General features: G+C 45.5%; 1 protein-coding gene across 2 annotated transcripts in view; it reads left to right on the top strand.

Moving 5' to 3' along the window:
- RNF128 (ring finger protein 128) overlaps window positions 1-24,126 on the top strand; it is a 41,096-nt gene that overhangs the window by 7,974 nt on the left and 8,996 nt on the right. The window contains exons 1-2 of one of the 2 annotated variants that reach the window (XM_082770592.1): window positions 5,079-5,526; window positions 18,842-19,089. In XM_082770592.1, coding sequence (XP_082626718.1) covers window positions 5,097-5,526; window positions 18,842-19,089 — 678 coding nt within the window. In that variant the 5' untranslated portion in view covers window positions 5,079-5,096. Of the gene's footprint in view, window positions 1-5,078; window positions 5,527-18,841; window positions 19,090-24,126 lie in introns of those variants that run through there. The other variant, XM_082770593.1, reaches the window with a different exon arrangement.

Here is a 24,126-nt window from a genome sequence, read left to right as displayed (position 1 = left end):
TGTCAGGGATGGTTTTCCCATTCCTGACATTTATTTATTTATTTATTTCCATTTTAATGCTGTTTTCTCTTCCCAGGTCCCTCTCTGGGGGTAGTTTCTGGTGGGTGGTGTGCACCCTGGCATCTTGTCAGCAACTTTGGGGGTAGATGGAAGGTATGTGTGAGCCTGGCACATCCCCAGCCTGTTGAGGCTGTTGGCAAAGTCCCCACTGACATTGCTGTGGTCACTGAAGTGTGTCACAACTTCTGTTCTAATTATGCTGACAGCTGAGCTTCTGCAGTTGTGTGATCTTAAAAGCTCCCATTCAGAGCTTTCCTGTGTTTGGCTCTGTCCTGTAAACAAGGATTCAGGACCAGCTGGAGTCACTGCTAACCTTTCCCTGTAGGACTTTGTGAAGGCTTTTCACAGAGGTCTGTGGAGGTTTGATGGAGGTGAAGTCAGAACTGAAGACAGCCACAGGTTGGCCTTGGATGCCAAAGCTCCTCAGGGATGTGCCACTGATTCCTGCAAGTAGCTGCAACGTGTGGCCTAACAGTCTGTGCGTCAGCACAAACCAACTCAGGAAGGGCAAATATTTTAAATTGTACTGTACTCTTCCTCAGAGGGCCGAGTGTCAACGTGTTCTGCTCTTGTGGATGTGTTCAGCCTTCCAGACATCTGATTTGATCATTTGATCAACTGCATTATGTGCATGGTATGGAAAATATTGGTCCCCAGGCTGGATGGAGGTTGCCCAATGTGCCTCAGGGAAGGGAACCACTGATTCAGCCCCCTGCTTGGAAACTCCACCATTGCTGAATAAAGACCACCACTGAATCAACAGGCCTGAGTAACGTCATGCTTAGCTCCATCTGAAACTGAAACAGATTGAAATCATGTTGTCTTGTGAGTTCTGCCTTTCTTGAAAATTTGTTTGTTTGTTTGTTTGTTTTAATTTGTCAGAGGAATTCTAGATGCTTTGCTTGCTCAAGGCTCTTTGTAGTCACCTCTGGGGAATGTCTTTATCTTCGGTTTAATTTTCTGGCATTTCCCAGGTATTGCTTATTTCTATTTATCAAACAACCTCTGTTGAAATGATAGATGGAAAAAGTAATTTCATGAAGTCATGAGTTTATTTGATGGTAGAAAGAACACATGTGAGCTTTGGTCACTGTGTGAGACTCTGTCTTGCACATCTTCTGCCTCTGCGAACAATGTTTTACCCGTTTTCCCTGGGGTAGTGGAGGGCACATGTAGCACTGTCACAACAGTTGCTCCCACTCTGCAAGAACTACTGAAAAAGAGTATTTGCTTCTCTGGCACAGGAGACTTTTGTGCACATCTCATGAGCCAAGTGGATTACTTCAGTTCCAGCAAACAGGGCAATCTGATTAACATTTTTTTTCCCCACTTCCAGTGAATGGAGAGGTGTATACTGGAGTTTCCAAGCTGTGTTAGAGCCAAACAAGCTCCTAGATTCATAGTGAAACTTAGCTGGAGCTGGCAAGCTGTGTCTTCCATAGCCAATTAGAAGAATCACCACAGATCCTTCTGAAATCCCCTGCAACCCACAGGTAGGAAGTGGAGAGGTTTCCAGCCTCTACACCTCCTCCAGCCCAAACCTGCCCTCTTTGTAAAGGGACAAAGGACCACAAGCTCCATTGCTACACATTGTTTTTTTCAGTTGGATTAAAAACTTCAGTTGCTTTACCCACACAGTTGCCTACTCTGGAGCAAGTCACCTACCCAAGTCCCTTCCATTGCTGGCTGTGGCCATGAGCTGGTTTGGGGTAAGGAAATGCAGCATCTCTTGTCTTTAACTTGTGATTCAGGGTAACATTTGTTCATGATTTTTTGTCCCAGGTCATTGAGTCCTTGTTTTCATTTTAGGGTGTTTTTTTTTTTTTTTTTTTTTTTTCTTTTCTTTTCTTTTCTTTTTCCACTTTTGCAAATGCTTCTCCTTTCCACTGGGTTATTTAGTGGAGAAAGCTCAGAGATGCTTTCAGTTCCATATACAGGGCCTGGAGTGTTTGGTGCCAACTGCTGTAACACTTAGCCTCAGAAGAGATTTCTTGTGTCCTTGTGAGCTCTCCTCCAAAGACATGTTGTTGGGTATTTGAATGAGAAACAAATGTAGTTTTGAAGGTCATGACCATACAGGTCTTTCATCAGCAATATGACCCGAATGATCTGGCTTGACGTTAAAAAGCAATATTTAGCATACTCTTTTTTTTTTTTTAACCTCCGGGAAAAAAAAAAAAAAAGATGCTTAAATATTTATTCAAGTAAGATAAAGCTGCAGGTGATGATAGGGTCCATACCTGTAGAAGTCAAGGAAAGCATTCTCAAGATTTCACTGTATCTGAAAGTGCTGCCCTATTTTTTGAACTTCTCAGAGACTCCCCTAGTAGCCATGGGAAAAATATATATATTTATAAGCAAAATTAGGCAGCGGCCTAGGTTTTTAAACAATAAAATCTTCTAAGGTTAAACAAAATCAGATCTGTGCCAGAAATGCCTTCGTGCAGAACCCACCTTAGATGTAATTCTGCTTCTAATTTTGTGGGAGCTCTTTAGTGTTTCTTATCCTGTCATTTTGGGCTAGGTCATCATGGGCTACGGTGCTTTTATTTTCAGAAACTTTTAGAAAGCTCTTGCAAATAAGTGCAGCAGAGATATGTTGTACAACTTGTAAATATGTTGTATGACTTGTCACAGCCGCTGCAAAGTCTGGCCTCTTTTCTCCAGCACAAAATGTGTTTTCTCCAAAATCTATAAAATCTCAGATTTTTATGTCAAGGAAAAAAATCAGGGGCAAAACAAACACAAAAATCTATCAGGGCTCCTCTTGCTTGATCCCACCAGGATTTCTAGTGGTAGTTATTGTTTTTGCATGCTACTCCAGATGCTCCTTTTCTCTTGGGAATTATGAGCAACTGAACTGAACGCCTTCAGACAAACTATATTTTTTGAACATGAGTAAAGGATACACTTCAGTGAGTCTGCAGACCTGTTTATTAATTACCATTCTGGAAGAAGATTTAATTAACAATGAGAGCCCGGCAAGTTGGTAGTGTTAGACACGTAGCTTAAAACGCATATAATTTGCATGCTGTTTTTAAAACATTCTCACTTCAGTTTGCTGCCAGTATGTCCCTGTGTGCTCTGACACCATACCAGTGCTGTCACCCAGCTCTTCTCAGCTGTGTGGGCACGGAGCAGACACTAATTATGCTCGAGGGCCGCTGACCAGCTGCAGGTGGTCTCTGCCCAGTGAAGTAGGCCTGAGCTACCAGTGTTTACTCTGAAGGACTGAACATAATCAACACAAGCATCTACTTCTTTTCCCAGCACAAACATTTGACTTCCTTTGCTTTTCTAACTTGAGAAATTCCCCAAACACAGTGAACAACCTTGGTGTTTGTGCCAGCTGTTTACTCACTTGGTTATTTTCAAGCAAGTGGAAGCACTGCCTGAACAAGTAGTCAGAAACTTGGTAGTGAAATAATGCCATGGCAGCATCTGCTATCACATCTAGAGGGATTGTTGCTTGTTATTACACTGCATGGTAAGAAGTTCAAGTTTAGTCTCTGTGTTCGTTTTGGTGGGATTAACCAAGTATGTTGTGGACATTTTGCCACCAGACACTGTCCTGGATAGCGTGCATGTTGCACAACAGCTGCCAAAGAGTGGGGAAGTTATTTATTACCAGATGAAGCCTGAAGTGGACAAGAAGCTGTCCCTCAGCATAGCACCGCTACGATGCCCCACGGGGCTGCTCCCCGCATTCTTCCCACTGCAAAAAAACGTTTCCACACATGAAGCTGCAGCCCTAACATCTGCCATGTTGTTGCTTTATTTTAATCCTGCTACAAACTGTATGGAGAAGCAAAACACTGCTGCTGAGCCAAAGCCTCACACTTAAAAGCCCCAGGGCTGTAGGAAGCTTTGTATCCTCAAGAGTTTTTGTCTTTGGTCCAATTTTGTCTTGGTGAAAATGCCAGAGCTAAACATCCCTAAAGCTCCAAAGGTATTTGAAGCTGAGTGGTTTGGGTCCTCTCCATCCTGTAAAGCTTGGCTATGTTTTCAGGGTGTCGTTAAGTTGTTTCCTGTGCCTATATGGAGCAGATTTCAAAACAAAAACATGTATTTGATTTCTTAAAGATATATTCCTTATCATAGCAAGAGATGCTGTTGCAATAAGTTGTCTGCTTACATGTGGAATGAGAAAATGAGAGGCTTGTTTAGGCTTGGACAGAGCTCAGTGAGCTCTGTGTATTTAGCAATATTGATCTTTAGCAAATTGCTTCACCTACTCGTGCTGTGCTTCTATTTCAGCAGCAAAACCAAACTTTGATCTCCCTGTGCTCCTGAGCTACAGAAGCCTCGCCAGGTGCTGTAGTGGCAAGCGGCATACTCAGCAGGGTGGTCACTGGTGTGGGGACTGGATTTGAGTCCCTTGCCCCCCAGTTGTTATTCACACCTGGCCCAACTCCAGTGGTGTCCCCAGGGCTGGGTTTGGTTGCCCAACGCCGGTTGTCCTGCACTCAGCACATGTGTATGTGAAAGAAAATGGGTGCTGTAGGTCTGCGCTGAGGTACCGGTTATCAGCCGTGTGGATTTGGGACCAGCCAGAAGGCCGTGTGTGAAAAAACAAGCGGTGCCAGCTTGTACCACAAAGGGTTTGACTCTGTGCTTAGAGTTTGGGACTGGATCATCTTTCAAGGTCCCTTCTAATCCCTAACACTCTGTGAATTTTGGTCATGGCTACAGAGGCAGTAGCAGATCCGTCACTACACAAGAAATAATCCTTTCTAAACAATAGGCTCCACCAAGAGGGCCACCCTGTGTGTAGTGACACGAGGCCAATCTGGAGAGCCGCTCCTGCTTGTGGGGGCAACCACCATCAGGGCAGCCCCTAGGAGCGGAGCCTCCCAACCTCACAAACGCCTCCGAGGAGCAGGCGGACTCCAACCTCCCCTCAGCGCCCGGCCGCCCGGGGACCCCTCAGCGGGGGCGGCCCCGCTCCTCCCCCGTGGGCGGAGGCGGCGGCGGGGCCGCGCCGATTTAGGCGGCGGGGCCGGGCCGGGCCGAGCCGTGCGGGGCCGTGCCGGGAGATGGCGGCGGGGGCCGCGCTGCTGGCGCTGGGCGCGCTGCTGGGCGCCGCGCCGGGGAGCTGGGCGGCAGCGGCGGTGTGGACGGCGTGGCTCAACGTGTCGTGGGAGGACGGCTCGGCCGGCAACCGGAGCGGCTGGGAGGCGGGCGAGGGCGGCCTGTACGGGCAGGACTCGCCGCTGCAGGCGGCCGCCGGGCTGCTGGTGCTGCCCGACGGCCACGACGGCTTCAACGCTTGCAGCTCCCTCACCAACTTCAGCGGGGCCCCCCCGGCCGGCGGCTCCGGCCCCGGCTGGCTCGCCCTGATCCAGCGAGGGGGCGGCTGCAGCTTCGCCGATAAGATCCGCGTGGCCGCGCAGCGCGGCGCCGCCGCCGCCGTCATCTACAACTACCGAGGCACCGGCAACGACGTGCTGCCCATGTCCCACGTCGGTGAGAGGCGGCCGGGGGCGGGTGGGGGCCAGGGCTTTCGGATTTGGGCTCTTTCCCCGGTTTTCAGCCCGTATGCTGCGTGCTGACCGGCTCTGAAGCCGGCAAGCCCGATGTGGGGCTGATTTTCCGTTTTTCGCCAGCAAAACGCGGTGAGGGTAAAGCCCTGTGAAAGGTCGTTTCCATTTCGCAGGGGCTGATGGCAGAGCCGCTCTCCTGCCTGCAGAGAGCCTCCCGCTTGCCAGCAGCGTGTTCCCTCCCCGGGCTGCCCATCTTTCAAATGAAGAATGAGTTTTGGCTCTATTTCAAGCTGCTGTTTGCTGAGACACAGCCCTGGGCTGTCTGGCTTCTGGCAGCAGCGAGAACAGGTGCCCTGTCCGCAAGGGCCAGGGGTGAGCTTTCTCTGCTTGCTGTACCCCAAGCTTTCGGATCCACGTACGATGTCTCGCCGCTGTGCTTGTCCTCTGCCAGGTGGCAGCGCTTTGGGCGGCCCCATCTTGAGAGAAACAGCAGTGGAACTGAATAGCGAGTCTTAAAGCTTGGGCTCGCTTGGAAAACAATTGTGTGCTTGCAGCTGCACCTCTCACAAGGGCTGGGGAGGGTTTCTGTCAGTTAGCAGTGGAGGTGAGCGATGAGACAAGGAATTGGCGGCTGCCTCTGGAGGCTCATTGTGTGTTATCTTAATGAGATGTGTGACTCTGTGCTCCACTTTAAGAATTTAAAACCCAGAATGTGGATGAGTTCTGGCCTCTGAGGCAGAGCTTTCTGGTGTAATGAAATCATCCACTGACAAATGCTGTCGGGATCTGGCTACTGCTGGGTGAGTTTCTCCTACTGACCTGACAGCAGCATCCCTGCCCTGAGCTCTGCTTGCTGCATGCTTGTGTAACCCCGCAGCTCTGAGGAGCTCCTTTTACACTGCTGGAGCTGTTCTTGAAGGGAAAGCCCCTGTGCCCCTGTCCTTTTCACCACCCTGGCTGCTGGGAGTCTTACAGCATCTTAATCCCACTGGCAGCTGCCTCCTGAAACGAGCCATCTGCTCCAAGAGGAGCTCCCTCCTTTCTGTGCTGCCCTCAGCTTTCTGCTGAGGGATTTATGTTGGAGTGGCTCTCGCTGTCCTGATTATCCTACGTGGCAGGTTACAGGCCCCAGGGCATGTTGAAACTTTCCAGCCAAACTGTTGACAACCAGGACGGTGACATTCTGGAGAAGACAGCTTTTGTTAAGCTGCTTGTTGCAGCTGCGTGACTCCTGGACATGTTCTAGCACAACTACAGGGCCGAGCTTGTTGCTGCTGTTGCCTTTCCTCCTTGTCCTTTGTTTTAGCCCATTACTTTCTCTCCTGTTACGCCCATTTTCTCTTTGCACTTGAGATCTTTGTCTATTGTCTCAGTTGGCGGCTAGCCCCTGCTCTCATTCCTCTCCCCGTGGGGCTTTGGCCCCTGCCTGGGGCACAGGGCACCAGCAGCCCCACACTCACCTGACCAGCATCGCAGGCTCTTGGCGTGGCATGGCCCAGAGGGAGCGACCTGCCAGTAGATGGCTTTGGTGGTGTTGTGAAGTACTGGGTGTTCCTTGTCTTGTTCTGACCGGTGCCACAGTGTGGGCTCAAACACAGGAGATGAGCTGGTTGCATTGCCCTTTGAACCCCATTTTGGGCTGGGTTTCCTTCTGGCCTCCTGTGGTGGCTCTGTACGATCGTCTGGAAATAGAGGTGATGGTAGCCTGCTAGTTAAGGAACAGTTTTTGCGCAACTGCGACTCCTGCCATTTCTGTAACGGCTGTAGCTGTGCTAACAGTGAATTCACAGTCTGGGTTTCCTAATTGCCTTCATTTCTGCTTTTGCTGTCATCATATGCTATCCAGTGAAACCAAACGAGGGCAAGAGCTTCTTCCAGGCCGAGGCAGTGGGAAGTAGCTCTGGGCCTGGCCACAGGGCTTGCCTGGGGTGTCATCTCCTCCTGCCCGTGCTGCAGTGAGTTGTTGGGGCCCTCCTCTTCCTCACCAGAAGGGAATTGCCCCGTGGGTGTGTTTTGAACTCTGTGGCACAAATTCTCTTTCAGGGTTTCTGCAGCAGCAGAGCACCAATTTGTTAGCAAAGCTTACCAAAAACTAGGGTGCTGCTTTCTCTGACTGACAAACTGGGCTTCAGCAGCAACTTTCCTTTTCAGAGATTTCATTGTGCTTGTACTTGACTGCAGTGACCTTATCATCCTGCTCTGGGAGACTTCTTTTCTTATAACCAACATGTTTAGGCTGAGGAATTCTTTATTGCTTATATCAGTGCTCTGTGTGGAAACTTGCTGGTATGCCAACTTAGTTCAAAAACAAAACAAAACCGTCAATAAAAACAGCAGAACACAATAAATAGCCAGATCAGATATGATCAAATCCTGCTTAATACTCCCCAACACGTAGAATGCTAAGGATTTAACGGAGTCCAAAGTAATATTTACTTTGCACTTTTATAAGCACAGAACCTTATCAATTAGCAAACTTGAGTTTTAATTGTGCTCATTTTAAGAAGATGGTACCTCTCAGTGGCAGGCTGAGCAGGGTTTCAAAGTACAGTTCTGTGTGCTTATAATTGCACCTCTCTGTAATCTATATTGACCTTCTGGAAAAAACATTTGATTGGAGGAAAAAACCCAGCATGTGAGGGGGGGAAAGAAGTGCACGGTAAGAGTTGGTTTGTTTTAAAGGTGGACCTTGACTTAAGATAGAAGCGGGCTGGAGGTGGTTTTGGGTATCAGGGTATGTTAGGAAGGACGAAAGTGTTTTTGGGTCCCTGTGCTTGGTGAAGAAATCTCTGCTGGTCAGAAAGCTAATGGGATAACTTTATTTGGTTTCTGTTGTGTAGCTCTAGCCTTGAGGAGCACATCACCTGATCTGCAGAGGGCTTATTCAGGGAGAAAACAGCTAAGTAATTCTGGCTAAAGCAGTAACAGCGTGCTGCAGGCTGATGAGATCTGGTTCAAGTCTAAACTTGCATCCATGGGTGAAAGGGGAAGGGAAGGTCACATTCATAGCACGGCCACTTGACTTGCTCTGCAGGAATTCAGCAAAGATTAAGGCTATCAACCATATGTTTAGAGGAAATAGCATACAGCAAAAAGGAGGAATTGTGCTGTGATGGAACTCTGTATGAAGCATGATCTTTTGAAAGAGACTAAAACTATGCCACAATATTGAAAGGCTGATGCGACCTGTAAAACTGGTCCTGCTAAAGCAAAGGGTCGAGGCAGAATGGTAATCCCAAGGCAGGCTGTGCTGAGGCTCTGTAAATGTTGTCTAAACAAATAGTTCAGCTCTCCTTTGCAGGGAGTGGGGGCTTGCACTGAGCACATCCGAGGTGGTGTTTGCAGACTGCAGTGCCTGGAGTTCACAGCTCTGAATCTAAGAACAGCTGTTCAATGTGTATGTGCTGCAATTTTGTCTTTACAGGCTCACTTTAGTTCTGGCTACCGGGTTCAGAGTAAATCAGTGTTGCGGCTATAGGGGCATTCAGATAGCTGAACGTGGCGTGCTGGGTTGGGCTGGTGGGCCTAATCTCACATCTGCAGGGTATGTGGGGTGCGATAGTTGGGGTTTCCCCTGGGACAGAGGTCTGTGAGCAGCTGGGAGAGGATCTGAGGAGGAGAGCAGGTTGGTTGCTGCTGCTGACAGCTCACCCTGACCTTGCACTTTCTCATCCGACTTAGGTACCTTTGTACCATGGAAAAATATACAAGGTAGGCACCAATCCCTTGAACAGCCCAGAACAGGTCTGTTAAGTACCCTTGCTCTTTGGGTTTCCTGGGCTGCTGAAATGTAGAAGGATGAATTAAAATCCAAAGTGACAGCTGTGGCAGCAGAGGCTTCATTGTGTTGGGCACGCGGCCCTAAAACAATGACGCCGCTTGTTTGCCTCCAGCCCTGAATATGCCGCTGAGCAAACAGCGGTCGGGCTCAGTGCTTTTCCCGACTGTATCAAATGTGCCCTGTCTTTCTGCGGACAGATGCCTTCTGGCTTACATTGTGCTGACTTCTGTTATCATCAGCTGCCTCAAACTCGCTGATTTCCAGTGGTACTTACCTGCTACGAGTATGATAAAGCGCAGAAGTTAGCAGCAGACTGAGGAGGGACTCTTATCAGGGGGTGTAGTGAAGAGGACAAGGAGTAATGGGTAGGTTTAGATTAGATAGAAGGAAGAAATACTTTACTCAGAGTGGTGAGGCACTGAATGGGCTGCCCAGAGAAGCTGCAGATGCCCCATCCCTGGAGGTGTTCAAGGCCAGGCTGGGTTGGGCTTTGGGCAACCTGGTCTGGTGTGAGGTGTCCGTGCCCATGGCATGGGGTTGGAACCAGGTAGACTTTAAAGTCCCTTCCAACCCAAACCATTCTGTGATTCACTTGAAGAGGGTGAGCAATGTATTTACTAAATCAAAACTGCTGAGCATTGCTGAATATAGTTACTGAAGAATTCTCACTAAGGAGTGTTGATTGCTGTTTCTCCAGAGGGCTTTAAATGCTGTTTGTGGGATTGAGAGGTGATATTTCGATCTTGCCAGTGCCACAGACCAAAAGGCATGAATGAGATCTGCACGACAGCTCTCTTCACATCGCGGTGCCCTTAACAAGTATACTGTCTTGGCTGCTGCTGTAAAGGATGATTTCATGTTCTAAGATTTAGGGCCTGGCAGCATTTGTGCAAGTCTTAAAGGCTCAGAAGGGGTGGCGGGAAGGATGACGATCAGATTCACTTGGCAAGTCATCACTTCTAATGCTATTTAAACCAAACAGGATGCGTGTTGGTTTCCAGCTCCAGTACCCATTGGGAGGCTCTGCAGACTCACGTTATTTAAAACTGTTTGGTCTGTGCGTGTTCCTTTTAGACAACTCAGCCTGTTCGGTAAAAGGTTTCCATGTTAGTGTGGAAATCTTCCTTATCTGCAGTAATGGTTGCGTGTCTGGTCTGGAGGCCAACCTCACCGAACAGCCTCCCAGGGCAAACGTGGATGGCTCTTCCCGAGCAGCATGGTCCCACGAGTAAATGTAGCATCTGGGAGGACGATGTACTGCTCAGGCCAAAGGAGACTTGTGTTTCCAGGCCAAGCCTGTGCTGTGGGCAAAACCGCCAGTTAGCAGGGGTTTCTCTTCTCCACATTTTTGTCCTCACCATGCTCAGGATCTTCTAAGGTTCTCCCTCAGCTTTAAATTTCTGTGTTGCTCCTGCTCCTTAACTTACTCTTCTTTTTGAACCTCTGGCTGTTGCTGCCTACTCCTGTTGATTTTTTTTTTTCAACTTTTTTCGAGTGTCTTGCTGTTTTGGATTTACCTGTGTAGTTTGAAAGACTTTGAGAAAGAGATCAGGAGTGGTGCCAGCTGCCAAGTAAAGCAAGCTGCAAGTGGGTTTCATTAAGCTTATGTGAGTGTGAGCAAGAACCCAGTCAAAAAACTGGGGTCATAAGGGGCTGTTGCTTTAAATTACTGAGAAGTAGCCTGGAAGTGAGTGATTCTTTTATCTCGGACCAGGTAATGTTTGGGGTGGAGAGAGCAGAGGAGGAGTGGAAGGGGAGGGACAGGACTACGTATGTGTCAGCTTATCCAGGTTTAAATTGCTCCTGGAAGGAGTTCAATCACCCTTCCCTCCTGCAAAGGGGAGAGCTTATCGCATTGCAATAAAGCTGTGAAGATGAAATTTCCTCTAAGAGCATCTACAAATGAAGATAAGTGCTGGGACAGGTGATGTTTGGTCAGATCGGCATTCCCGATAAAGACTTGGCCTTGTGCATGTGGTTGAAAGCAATATTATTTTTTGTAAACCTTGTACCTTTTATTAGTGAAGAGCTAGGATGCGGGCTTCATGCCTTCACAGTGCTTGTCTGGGGCCAGGTGTGAAGCTCATGCTCATAGCATGATATGATGCTGGGCACAATAGGCTTTGTGTGCAGTGCTGATCCTACACCCAAGGGGAATTACATCACGTCCAGAATATGGGCTCGGTGTGCATACACTGTTAATGTTCCCTATGTACTATAACATAATGGTAGACTTGTACCAGCTTGTTTGACAACTGCCAGAAATTCCCTGTTTTGTACTATTTCAATACAGTGAGGTAAGCACTATGCAAAATGTTACACTTTTAAAACCTGAAAGGCAGAGTAATAAACGCTGTTCTCACCTGCCTGAACAGGCAGGTGTGCTGAGGTGGTAGGAAACTGCTTGGAGAGTCAACTGACTGCCTTTCATGTTACAGTGCAGGAGATGGCTTCATTGCCTAATGCCTTTTTGATCATGTTGTGGGTGGGAGGGATGTCTGGGTAGCTAAAGAAAGCTTGGGGAGTGCTAGCTCCTCTGAGGTTGAAGGCACAGTCAGTTCTGATCTTGTGTGTTTCAGATACCGTATCACATTGATAAAAGCGAGGATTTAGCCACCACCTTACCAGAACCAGGATTTGTATTTCATCTCCTTAGTCTCCAGAAAGCGATTCTGCTTTGGGGAAGAAGAGCTTTTCCTTTCCTTGAGAAATTAAACTCAGAAGTCTGCTTTTTTACTGCTTTTTTTTTTTTTTTTTGGTATGTGAAGCAACTGAAATGAAAAGTAAATTTCTTCCATTCTGCTTTTTCTGAGCATGTGGCTTACGTGGTATTCAGCTGGGGTTTTCATAGCGCTGGGGAAGGGGGTGATGGGTTATTGCCATGGTGCTTCGAACAGTTCTTGTGTGACTGCGTTCTCTGAAGACTTCTCTGCAAGATCATGCACGCTCTTTAAAAATGAAATCTTTCATCCTCGAGGAGTTCTCTGGCAGAACTTACTCAGCTGTAGCAGAATGCCTGCAGCCTTTAATCCGTTAATAATTGCATCTTCATTTCTCAGTCCTCCTAATGCACTGAGAGAAAACAGTTCATTGCTATACTGAATTGCTGCTTAATTTCTTTGTTAGACAAAACGTGATACTCCATTTTTTATTATTTTTTTTAAATTCTTGGTTCATTTTGACTCACTCTGCCATTGCAATATTAAACAACTTGCAGTTAGCCTGTCAGAAAGCTTTTTACACAGGGGGAGGATAATGTTTAACTTTCAGATAGCTGCACTGCACTGCTTGCTTTCCTCCTCCTTCAGTCACTTCCATGAAATGGTTTCCCTTGAATATTAAAGAAGTCGAATCTTAAAGAAAATATAGTATTGTTTGGATCCTGGGTTAAATATTGTTGACATCACCCAGACCACAAGCGCAGGCTGGCGTGGGGCTGGCTGTGGGGTGCGTGGGGCTGCTTCTGGGGTGAGGAAGCTGAAGCGGTGCTGCGGGGGTTTGTTGGTTGCACAAGGCACTCTCTGGACAGAGTGAAGTAATGCTGTTGAAAGCATTGACATTTAATTTCACTGCCCTCAAACATGATGCAAAACTTCAGACATTTGTCAAGGGGTGGGAAATGGGACTGAATCTAAAATTTCGTAGCTTATGCGTGTGATATCCTAGCTTTTTTCCCCTTTTTTCTGAGGTAACTTTTCTGAAGTAACTTTTCTAATTATATTTCTTCAGAATGGCTACAAAACTATTGCCTTCTTCAAATGCTTTTGCCAATGATGTAGCAGCTAGGTTTGCCCCCAGATGGGAAGGGTCCCTTCAGGCTGTCTTGCGGCCTGTTTGTAGCGAGTGCCACCGGAGGCATGACAGGGGTTAGGCTTTTGCTGCACTTAAAGACCTATTAAATTTACCCCAGGTTATTAATATGCTTTCAAACTCAACTGAAAGGGGCTTTCATAAGTTGACCTGAACTGAATTTAGAGCAAGTTTAAACAATGCAGACCAGTTCCAATGCCTAGTTTTAACTGAACAAGTTGAGGAAACAATTTTAAGTGAGACTAGAAGAACTAGGGCAGTCGGAGTTCCTGAGTTAACTCTGATATGCAAACCTGTCATAAACTGGAAGCTAATTATTCACTTCAAAAAGCTCTGTCAGGGTCTCATAAAAGTCTGCATTTGTCAATGTTACACTGAAGCATTGTGCAGCGAAAACAGACTGAATTGTGTTCCTGGTGGCATTAGATACTAGAGAGTAACAGCACTGGTGTGTTTAAGTCAGCTGTGGAGTAGATGTGTAATGATGGCAACTTTAATAACTGAAGCTCTTATCGAAGATGCAGAGCCGTGTGATGTCTTGTTCGTGACTGGCATGCTAGATGTTAAAGCGTGCCGTACCCAAAAGGAGCGTACGGTCATAAAGCAGGTGTCGCCAGTTCTGTTTTCTTGGTTATGGAATTCAGGTGGTGAATGAGAAAATGTGGGAATGAAACAAAGATTCCTTGATGTCCAGTGCTTGAAAAGTTTTCTTTAAAAGTGAATTTGTTTTCCAGCAGTTAATTAGCTGGGGAGCTTAAATATGGCCTTAATTAGAAGGGTCCTGGTAACACAGCAAAGATTTTAAATTACCAGAGGCTGTCCTCCCTTCCCATGTTGTGCTTCACTTTTATTAACTGCACAATGCAAAAGCTAGATTGAGTAACATAGGACAGCAAAGTTCTCTTTTCTTCCCCTGTGATGTGGAAGAAAAAGCAACGATCTGAAAGTGCAACAGCAGAGTTTAACTTCAACTTTGCTGTGGCTCCGTGAGGAGGAAAGGCATGCACAAAAGGCATTTCCTCCTCTTTGGCTGCTGTGTGTGGAGTGGTTTAAACTTGTAGGAGCCTGTACAGGAGCGTCCAGGAGGCAGGGTTTTACCCTGGAGAACAAATCGCTGTAACAACATCCCCTTCTACTAAGGGGAAGGTTTGCTTACCAAAGCTGGCTTGGAAGGGATGATTGTTGTGACAGCAGCAACGGGACAAGTTTTGGTGAAACCCAAAGTTTTGGTGCTTGGTCAGATGCTCTCATGCAGTGAGTGCCAGCGGCTGCTCACTGGAAACGTAGGGCTAAATTTTAATTATTACTGAGATAGCGTTACACTTTCATCCCAGGTAAGGAAATCTTCCTGTTGTGTTTACACACACACCTAGCAGCTGTGCTCTTGGAGGGCTGTTGTATTCATTCTACCTGGAGTGCCGGTAGGGCTCCTTTCTAGTGTTTTATTTTGTTCCGGTGTAATAAAAATGCTGTAATAGTAGTGAGCTTGGTGGGCTGGACAGAAAGCTTTCAGTCATGGAGCCTGTAATTACTGGAAAACCTGGTGCATTCCTTATGAAATTCCTTTAAATCCCTGTCTCACTCTGTGAATTCCCCAGACCCACTGGAGGCTGCAGTAAGTGCCTGAAGGGAAGAACAACTGTAATGGGTCCCAGCAGGGAAGTGAGAGAGGCATACTCAATACTGTCTATAAATGATCAATAGCTGTGAAAAGCAGTTTCATTTTCAGTTGAAGGAGAAAGAAAAGGGAAAAAAAAAATCACTAACATCCAGGTAAACCTGGTTAAGGTGTTTCCAAAGGTTGCAGCTGTACTCACATGTGCCTGAGAAGGAGGTAGTTCCTCCAAGCTGCTAGAGCTTCTCATTCATTCACTTGCATGGGTGTGGAAGGAAAGCAATGTTAGAAGCCTGAAAATCCTCTCCTCTCTGGGAATCAGCTTGTAGTTTTGCCCCCGAGCATGTTGTGACAGCTCCTTGGAGCTGCTTCTGTGAGGTGAGAGTTGATGGTAGCTGTGTGCCCAGCATGGATCTGCCGTGGAGTCCCCCCACACAGGGCAGTGGTTCAGAACTGGTTTATCTGTAGCGCACGCAGGAGTAGCACCAGGCGACAGTAATCCCCTTGTTGTGGAAAAAGCAGGTGTTTGCTGTGCAGAAGTCAATAGTGCCAGTTATAAGCACGTCTTGCATGCTGCATTTCTCCTCTGAATTGCCAGACCTGTAACTTCGTGCTTACAGGGTAGCAGAAGTGTAATGGCAGAACAAGGAGGGCCTTTGCAAGGCAGGGTTTAATATAGGTATTTATATTGGTATAAATAGATGAAACTCCACTCCGCATCTAAGTAAACCTGATACAGGAAGAGTAAAACTTTGATCTCTAGTCATGTACTCTTCCTGTGTGCCAAATGTGCTCGTTCCAGCTCTTCTCCTTCCACTCCAACAAACCGTTTTAGTTCTTGTGCCAACCAATGTCTGCAGAATGGCATCTTTCAGATTTTGACCTGTGGGCTGCCATCATTTGGGGGGAAGCTTTTGCAAAAGTCCAGACCTACAGAGGCAGATTGCATTTGTCTGAAGACTTGAGTAACTTTTCCACTTCAATTTCATAGGAGACAGGAAAGGAGAGAGCTGGGAAATGTTTAACTCAACAGATTTTGCTTCTGTTTAGCAATGTGACCCTATTATTAACTAAACAGGCAGCAGCTTAATCATACTTTCTAACTTCCCTTAAACTCCCACAGGAAGTCTTGCTTGAATCACAAAAACTGACTTCTGGTTTAGGGCTTGGGGTTTCTTTGAGGTTTCTGTCATGCACAGGTGGTTGACTTTCCTCTTCCTTTGCTGGAGTCTAGAGAGAAGCTGACAGTTCAGGGCAGCAGCTGGTTGAGACACCTCTTCAGGTGTCCCCTCAAATAGCTCACTCCTTGTGAGATGCCCAAGCATGGTCAGAAGCCTCTGTCCAGTTGGTGGCTTCCTGGCCACAGGCATGTTTAAGTACGTGCCATGATGGGATCCTTCCAGCAGCTCAGGAAGCACTGAGTGGGGGTTGTGCTAGCTGTTTTTATTCTCGCAGCACAGCAGTGTGCCTAATCACGGCTCCTGGGCTTCTAGCTTAGCTTCAGGCCAACACGGTGTCATATAAGACCTCCGCTTGCCAAAAGGAACTTCAGATGCTCTTGACAGGCCCTCTGTATCGGTGCCAGAGCCTTATTTTGTCCAAAAGGAGCTTCTAAAGTGACCAAATGCCTGTGCTACTAGTGGCCCAGATCAACCATCCCCTGAAATATGGGAAAGGAATCCAGGAACAGCACTGACTGCTGGCACAAGGTGTTGGGTTAACTGTGTGCTGTCAGGTTAGCTCACTGGTAAGTGCCTTTAGAAATGAATTGTTGGTCCTAAAAGCTTGTAAGTGCAGTACAGAATGCTGAAGATGGATGCTGGTGTGTGTCAACAGGGTTTTGTTCTAAGGGGCAGCAGTGCAGATGCTGATGGACATTACCGTCCTCTACGTTCTGCCTTAGTTCCTGCAGTGTCAAAGCTCTTAAAAGCTGTGCTTTCTTCATTGTTGGTAAAAGTAAATCAATAAATAAATCTAATTGTTGCCACAACTGGCCATGCCTAAAACCTGACCCCAATACATCACCAGTCTGCTCCTTCATGAAACAATGTCTTCCCTCCTCCACCCCCCATGGGTGTGAGTATGCATTAAGGGTTGCAGTGACAGGAGGAAAAGAGGCCAGCAGCTTGTGGCTCGCAGTGAGGGTGCTTGAATGAATGAGGCAGAGCAGAAAACACCCACCTAAACTTCCTTTCTTCAATAGCTGCAGTCAATGATTCGAACTAGACCAGATGAGCACACACATTTTGATCCAAAGCAGCTGAAATTGTGAGAAGTCTCTGGGGTGTGTGTGAAAGGTACCAGGACAGAACTTAATGTTGTCTTCTAATAACATCCTGGTGAACTGATTAGCCTGAAACTTCAATAGAATTAAGATATTTTTTTTAAGGGTGTAAAACTTCATCACAACTGCTGACTTGGTAGTTGAAATGGCTTTGCAGGTCGGTGGTGACATTTCATTAACACAAATCCCTGTACTGTGTGTTGCATCACAAGTTATATTTGACTGGTGAGGCATGTAGAAGTGGAGGGGAATAAGGCAGAACAAGCCTTTTGGCAAGCTTTTTATTTTCTTGTTGTGTCAACCTCTTCTCCCACGCTTTTCCTCTACGCTTACGAAAGTAATAAGTCTCAGTTCCTGACCTGACCCATGCTTAATTCTTTTCTTGTTCCTACCACCTCCTTCCAGCTCACTTTATAACTGGCTTATAAATCCCAGCTCATCATAAAGGATGGTAGGTGCAGTCTGACTTATTTCCCTCCCCCCACCTCACTGTGAGATGCCCTTCTCATTACAGGGAGCTTTCTGAATAAAAGATGAGTTCTCACTGGGGAGAATTGCTAGACATCATGCTTAGACATCTCGGATCAAAGGCATTACATGAGCAAGCTGGAAAATTAATAAGTGCTTTTTAAAATGAGAGCCTTTGTGGTTTAACACCAATTCTAGTTTTGATAGCTGAAAATTGGATGAGGTTTCTCTTAATGGAGGGGAAAAAAAATTGGTCTCACCAATAAAACTGGTTTGGCTGGGAGGTTAGCTAAAAATAGCACTTCTGTAACAGCCTTTATTCCTTCGCCGTGTAATATATTATGAATGTTGTGCAGCTGATGATTTAATTCACTGGGACTCCTTACCGGCTAGTCTTCGAATCTATTTGGTTTAGAGAGACCAGGGACTGCTTACACATCTTCTTTTCTGCTTTTTTCCCCTAAGAACTTCTTTGCTGTATTGAGATTGCCTCAAGTTCCTACAAATAGTATGAAAGGTCCTCAGCATTTGCCACTTGAAATGAAAACAGCCTTATTCAAATCAATATTTGTGACCAGCGTTGCTTGAAGTTTCTTCCAGCTGTAAAACTCTTACTTCCTCTGACGTTTTGCCATGATGTATGATCAAGGAACGAACCCTGATGTTAAAATCTGGATGGGGCTTAGTCTGCCACTCACAGTTTAAAAGCCAAGCACACCTCAGTATTGGCATCCCTCTGTACTTGCCTTAGAAACCTGCAGCATTTATATTCAACACTAAATTTCACTCAAATGTTCTTCAGTTGCTTCTGAAAATGCAGGAGCAAAGGCTGATCTCTCTTTGATCGTTTGGTGTCTGGATAAGTACTCACCAGTGCTGTTAAATTTAGTTAAGAACTAGCAGCAGAGCAGGGAGGAAGGCAGATACATTACAGGAAACATCCCTAAGCCACCAGCTCTGTGCCTGGCATCTGGGCGCTATCTCCAGGAGCTCAATCCCTAGTGACCTTGCTATGTCTGTAGGATTTCTTCTTAATTTCGTTCAGCTCGAAGGCATGTTAAAATATAAATTGCCAAAGTGTTGTCTAAAATAATGATGACGAGTGTCCCATATGGGAGTGAGGAGCTTTATGGAGAGGAATGAATTCTAAATATGGCTTGCTATACTGTTGAGCTGAACAAGTGCGAGGAGATGATGCTTATTCCCCCAGTCGTATTAAATCTGTTGATGCCAGTTAGAAACTCTCCAGTGTGTTCTTGGCAGTTGAACCAGAGCCTCTAAGTTGATGACTGTAATGCAGCACCTGGGAACTGAGCATGGATTCCCCTTCTCTTTTGCAGGTGCAGGAAGCATTGTTGCAATTATGATCAGCAACATGAAAGGCATGGAGATCTTGCGCCGGATCGAGAGTGGCATGAAAGTGACAATGGTTATTGAAGTGGGGAAAAAGCACGGTGCTTTGATGAATCACTACTCCATCTTCTTTGTCTCGGTGTCATTTTTCATTGTCACAGCAGCAACCGTGGGTTACTTTATTTTTTATTCTGCTCGGAGATTCAGGATCACGAGGGCCCAGTCCAGGAAACAGGTGAGTGTTGTCTCTGTGTGTGCCATCACTTAATATCCCCCTGAGCCACTATGCTGTGGATCTTAAGGCTGAAATAGTGCTTGAGTACTAAAATCACTGAATTCCTTCCTTCCACAGGAAGGAGAGTGTGTAATCTTTAAACTGCTAAGGGAGATATGTTTAAACAGCTAAAATCTTCCTTCTCAAAGAAATAGCAGAATGTTACCTATCTAATTGTATCTAGAGAGTGCAGCTGATGATGCTTTCCTAACTTCTTTCCTACAATTTTACTCCCTGAATTGCAGTGCAGCAGTAATGCTGATGTACTGGAGGAGGTGAGAGAGCTAACCTGCTTTTAGCTGACCCTCACACTTCCCACGTGGCGCTGCCTATGTGCTAGCTGCAATGTGAGACACGACTACAAATGCGTCTGCAAAATGGTGCATGACTCCTGTCGTGTTTTGTAGACCACAAGTTAGGAAACTGCCTCTTGTTGAAAGCTTCTTTCTAACTGAAAGCTTTCTCAGAGCTGTAGTGACAGCCTCAATTAGGAGGTGAAAAAAGGCACTGTTGTGTTCTCTTTAACCCCCAGGCAGGCAATTGTTAATGAGTTAAGTTTCCAAGTAACTCTCCTCTGTGCAATTATCTGATCAGCTGATACAACTAATGCACACAGCTTTGTCTTCAGTCTGATCAGACCCACCTTACACCTGCTACTTCAGGGCTTAAGCAAAAGCCTTAAAGGTGAGAATTAAGTACTAGCATGATGTTTGTCAGAGGTGATGGGCAACACGAGGAACAGGATCTGAGTGGTTCAGATACAAAAACTTCCCTTGCAGCTGTGTTGCAAAGGAGACTATGGGTATTTGTAGTGCATCTTTGCAAGTTTCTTGCGGGAGGTACCTGAACTCTGAAAGAAGTGTCCCTAGAGTCCTCTCCTACAGGTAGTAGTAGCATAAGCATCTTACTCTAGCTTGGTTTGTGAATTACGTCAGGATTGGATTAGATACTTAAAGACGTTCTGCCTTTAAGGAACATGTGCCCTGACGAGTTTCTGTGCTGTTGTGGAGATTGCAGGCCCCTTGAGCGAGATCCTTCTGAATGAATCTGAAGCTAGAATTTGGACACAGGTGTTGAAATTTAGGCCACTTGTGGACATTGGTAACACTTTGGGACCGACTGAAATGCTAACATGCAGAACCAGTGTTCTTGGCAGGGAGAGACTGGGGTGAATGGCAGCAGTGTTCACAGAGAACTTGGCCAGAGTTGAATGCTGGGTTCTTGGTTATAACAACTGCTCCTAACTCAGTTGAGTTGATGTTCTGGAATCCTGCTGTTTAAGTGTGATCTTGTCAATGAGGACAATCAGCTGGCAATATGCTTTCAGACTAGACATCTAATAGTGGGCTGAAACCTCTATTTGTGCCTCGTCTAAGCTGTCTGCCTTATCTTGTGGTCTAGGCTTCCTGTAAGTGACATGAGAATACAATAAGGGAATAGCTGGAAGAGCAGTATTGAAGTCCTCATCTGATGGTGAGATGTAGCATTGCCCCTCCTGGAAGTTGTGCTGAGTTGTCTCTGTAGTAGTACCTATCGTGAGGGATGGCATGGAGCCCTTTATCTTGATGTCCACTTACTAATGGCTGTGGTCAGGGAAGCATACTGTCTCCTGCTGCTCAGTTTCCTCTTTCGTTCTGTCTGAACTACCCTGTAGTGAGAACTCCATTCCAGCACTAAACAGGCTTGGGTGCCCTAGAAGCTGACCTGCAGAAGATGCTTGTAATCAAATACAAAATCAAATATAAAAATCTTTCCTCCTGCAAAGGTATTTAACAGAGTAGTTGCAGAAGTTCTGCTCTGTTCTGATCTTTCAGGCTTTCAAAGAGCTGCAGCTGTTATTAATGCCTCTGGTGGATGGTACTGGGAAAATCCAGTTGGCTTGGCTTGCAACTTGACAAGCTGTTTCTATCTTGGGCTCCGTGTGCACAAAGAGTTTACTTTAGATTGAAAAATAACATTGACAAATGACATGCCAGTTCCACATGATTTCAGCTAAACTGAAATTAAGGAGCCTTAAAGTGCTTTTTACAGTATAAGAATCAAAGAAAGCTTCTCTGTCATACTAAAAATAAATAAATAAATAAAAAATGTACTACTCTGTGGAAGTGAAACCCAGGACAATCCAGAATTGTTTTTTCAATTGTTTTTTTTTCGTACCAAGGCATCTAAAAATTGACCTCACAGGGATAAGATAAGCAAAGAATAACAAAAAAGTTCTTGTTAGTGAAGGTGAACTAGTAAAAAGGTGGCTCCACAGTGTTCTGTTTGCTAGCTGACTGGATTTTCAGAGTATTTCTGAAGTCTCAAAACAGACTTTGAAACACTGAATATTAGTCAATCAGCTTATCAGTGTGCATGCTACATGTGGAACTTGCCTGTCATCATTCAGCCCTTGAGAGACTGTCTGGACTTTAGTCTGTTATTTGGTGGAGTATTTTCTCCTCCATCACACAGTTGTCTAAGGGTTATGCATTATTCTGGGAAGTATCTTGAAGAAACAGTTGTGTTTTCATAGTAATTAATACAATATTTCAAGTATCTGAATGTATCCCTTTACCAGTGTTATATTTTTTTTTGTAGCATCTGTGCACTTTGTGACCTTCCCTGTGGTATTATATTGCTATTCTATGAAGTCTGATAGTACAACCAAGCATTAGTCTTTTTAAAAAAAAAAAAGTCTGTATATTGCTTGAACCAAAAGAAACACTTCCTGATTGCTTTACAGAATGCTGTGATAAGCTTATTATGATAAACGATGGTAATGCTCTGTGGTCTGTTTCTAGTATCTTTGGGTTCTTGAATCCCAATTGCTTGCTAGGGGTCAGAGCAGAAACAGGGGTAACCCCTGTTTGAACTGGATGGTCTGAAGATGTTTACCATATTAGCAGTATGCTTTTTCATTTTCTTTGACTTGGGAAAAGTCTCCAGACTCCAGTGCTTTCAGAAGTCAGAAGCGATCTCTTGTTTTATATATAGTCAGGCTGTTGAGTACATTTAATCTTCACCATTTACCAGCAGAGCTTCTGTACTTCTTGATGTGACTATGTGCATTTTCTGGTGAAGGAGCTCTTTTCTCCTTGGTTTGATCACATATAACCCACATAAGGTCTGAATGCATTCTTTGCAGAATTTTCTTGGAGGCAGCAGCTCTCTCAGCTCAAGCAGGAATTGTATACAAGTCAGGAATGTGAAACTGCAAACCTTACTTAATACCAAGTGACTATTGAGGAGAGCCAGTCATGTTATCTTGAAGTCCAAGTGAAAGCATGAGTTTAATAACACATCTATCATAATTGTGAATTGAAGTGGAGTTGTATTTTCCTCATCATGAACCAACTAGTTAAGCTGTTTACAACCAGCTATTTATTTGAATGAGTATTTTCTTCTGGGCTTGAAAATGAAGTGCCCACCTCTGCAGTCTGTTAGGGAGGTCTGTGGGTGAAAAGAAAAAATGAGAAGGGAAGTACGAGAGGTGGCTTGCTACCTTTCTAGCCAGTGAAATGAGAAATGCAGTTCAGTGTATGAGCCTTTTTTAATGCAGAATGGCAGATATTAATCTGTGGCCTGGTTTCAGATTTGTGCTCAAGTCTTCACTTCCAGTGATTTCATAAGAATTAGGTGTTGCAGCTGAGCACTGACCTAATTAATGGCTTTGAAGGAGAGTTGCTCATGTTGCTGCAATTCACAGATATTTCTGTGGCAGGAGTTCCCCACCTCCTTAGAGCTTGCTGGTCTGCATTGCTGTGACTGTACTTGCAGGGGGCCCAGAAAGCACCCTTGTGCAGGATGGTTTGGAGACTAAATTGGCAATGAGGGACTAGGTAAGACTAGGGACAGCAAACCCACCCTTCACATTTAGGGGCCTATCTACTTCAACATGCTGCAACCCAGATAGCAGCCAGGATCTGACCTGCCTTGTAATATCTTAATTCTTTTTTTTTTTTCTTGCCTCAGCCTAGTCAGCTTCTTGTTCTTCCAGAGCTGCTGGGTTGAGGCTTTTAAAGTCATTAACACTGAATGTTTGCTCCAAAAACCTGGCTTCACAAAATGATTTGACATTCCAGGCTTGAGTATCCTGGATCTCTTGGTAGGCTGCTCAATAAAAGCTTCCTCTTGCAGCTTTTTGCCATCCCCCTGGAAGTGTGTTCTGCTGTACTTACCAAAATCAATGTTAAAGGTGACTTTGCCATCGGTGCATTTCAAGAACAGCAATTAAACTTGTGCCCAGGCAAAACCTAAAATATCGTTTTGGTAAATTATTAATCATACAGCCATTTGAGTACACTTAAACTTTGCTGTTTGCCAACAGAGTTTCTGCAGCCAGTTGGGTCATGTCAATATGTTTGGCCTGACATTAGATGCCTAGATTAGGTACTGTAGGAGGGAGTACGCTCCTAGATAGTTTAGTTCTTGATTTATAACAAGTAGCTGTGACACAGGTACTAATATTGCTGCATTCCTAGTCTGTTGATGAAGCTATGTTTGCTACTGAAACGTTTAGGGGCTGCAAGGTTTTCTGAGACAAGTATGTAGCTATTTCCCTGTGGCTTGTGTCTGAAACATTGACAAGGGGAACGCAATTCTAAAGTAGCATACAGAAACTTACACTAGTGTCGTCAACAGAAGCCCTTTACAAGCTCTGAAGAAAATTTGACCAGTTTTTGTTCTGAATAGGTAAAATACACATGAAAACCTGCTTGCATCCTTTACTTTAGGATCATGCGCATATCTTTCTTGATAATTGTTATAGCTATTAACTGTGAAGCTTCTGAAAGGATGCATATTGATGCCATATGTTAGAAGCCCAAAACAACATGGTATATCACTAAGTTTAGCTTCACCAAGGCTATGTAATAGGATTGCAGCAGACCATATAAATTAACTTGTTTGCTGTTAACTGCTTCAGCACAGGAACCTTTATGCAGTCTTGAATTACCAAAATTTGCTGAGTTTGTTAGGTGTCATCAGTAGCTCATCACCAGTTTGTTCCCCCTCTGC

The sequence above is a fragment of the Aythya marila genome (assembly GCF_965140915.1).
Source record: "Aythya marila genome assembly, chromosome: 13".
Classification (NCBI taxonomy): domain Eukaryota; kingdom Metazoa; phylum Chordata; class Aves; order Anseriformes; family Anatidae; genus Aythya; species Aythya marila.
Note: the sequence above shows the minus strand (reverse complement) of the source record. Positions and strands in the feature narration are given on the sequence as shown.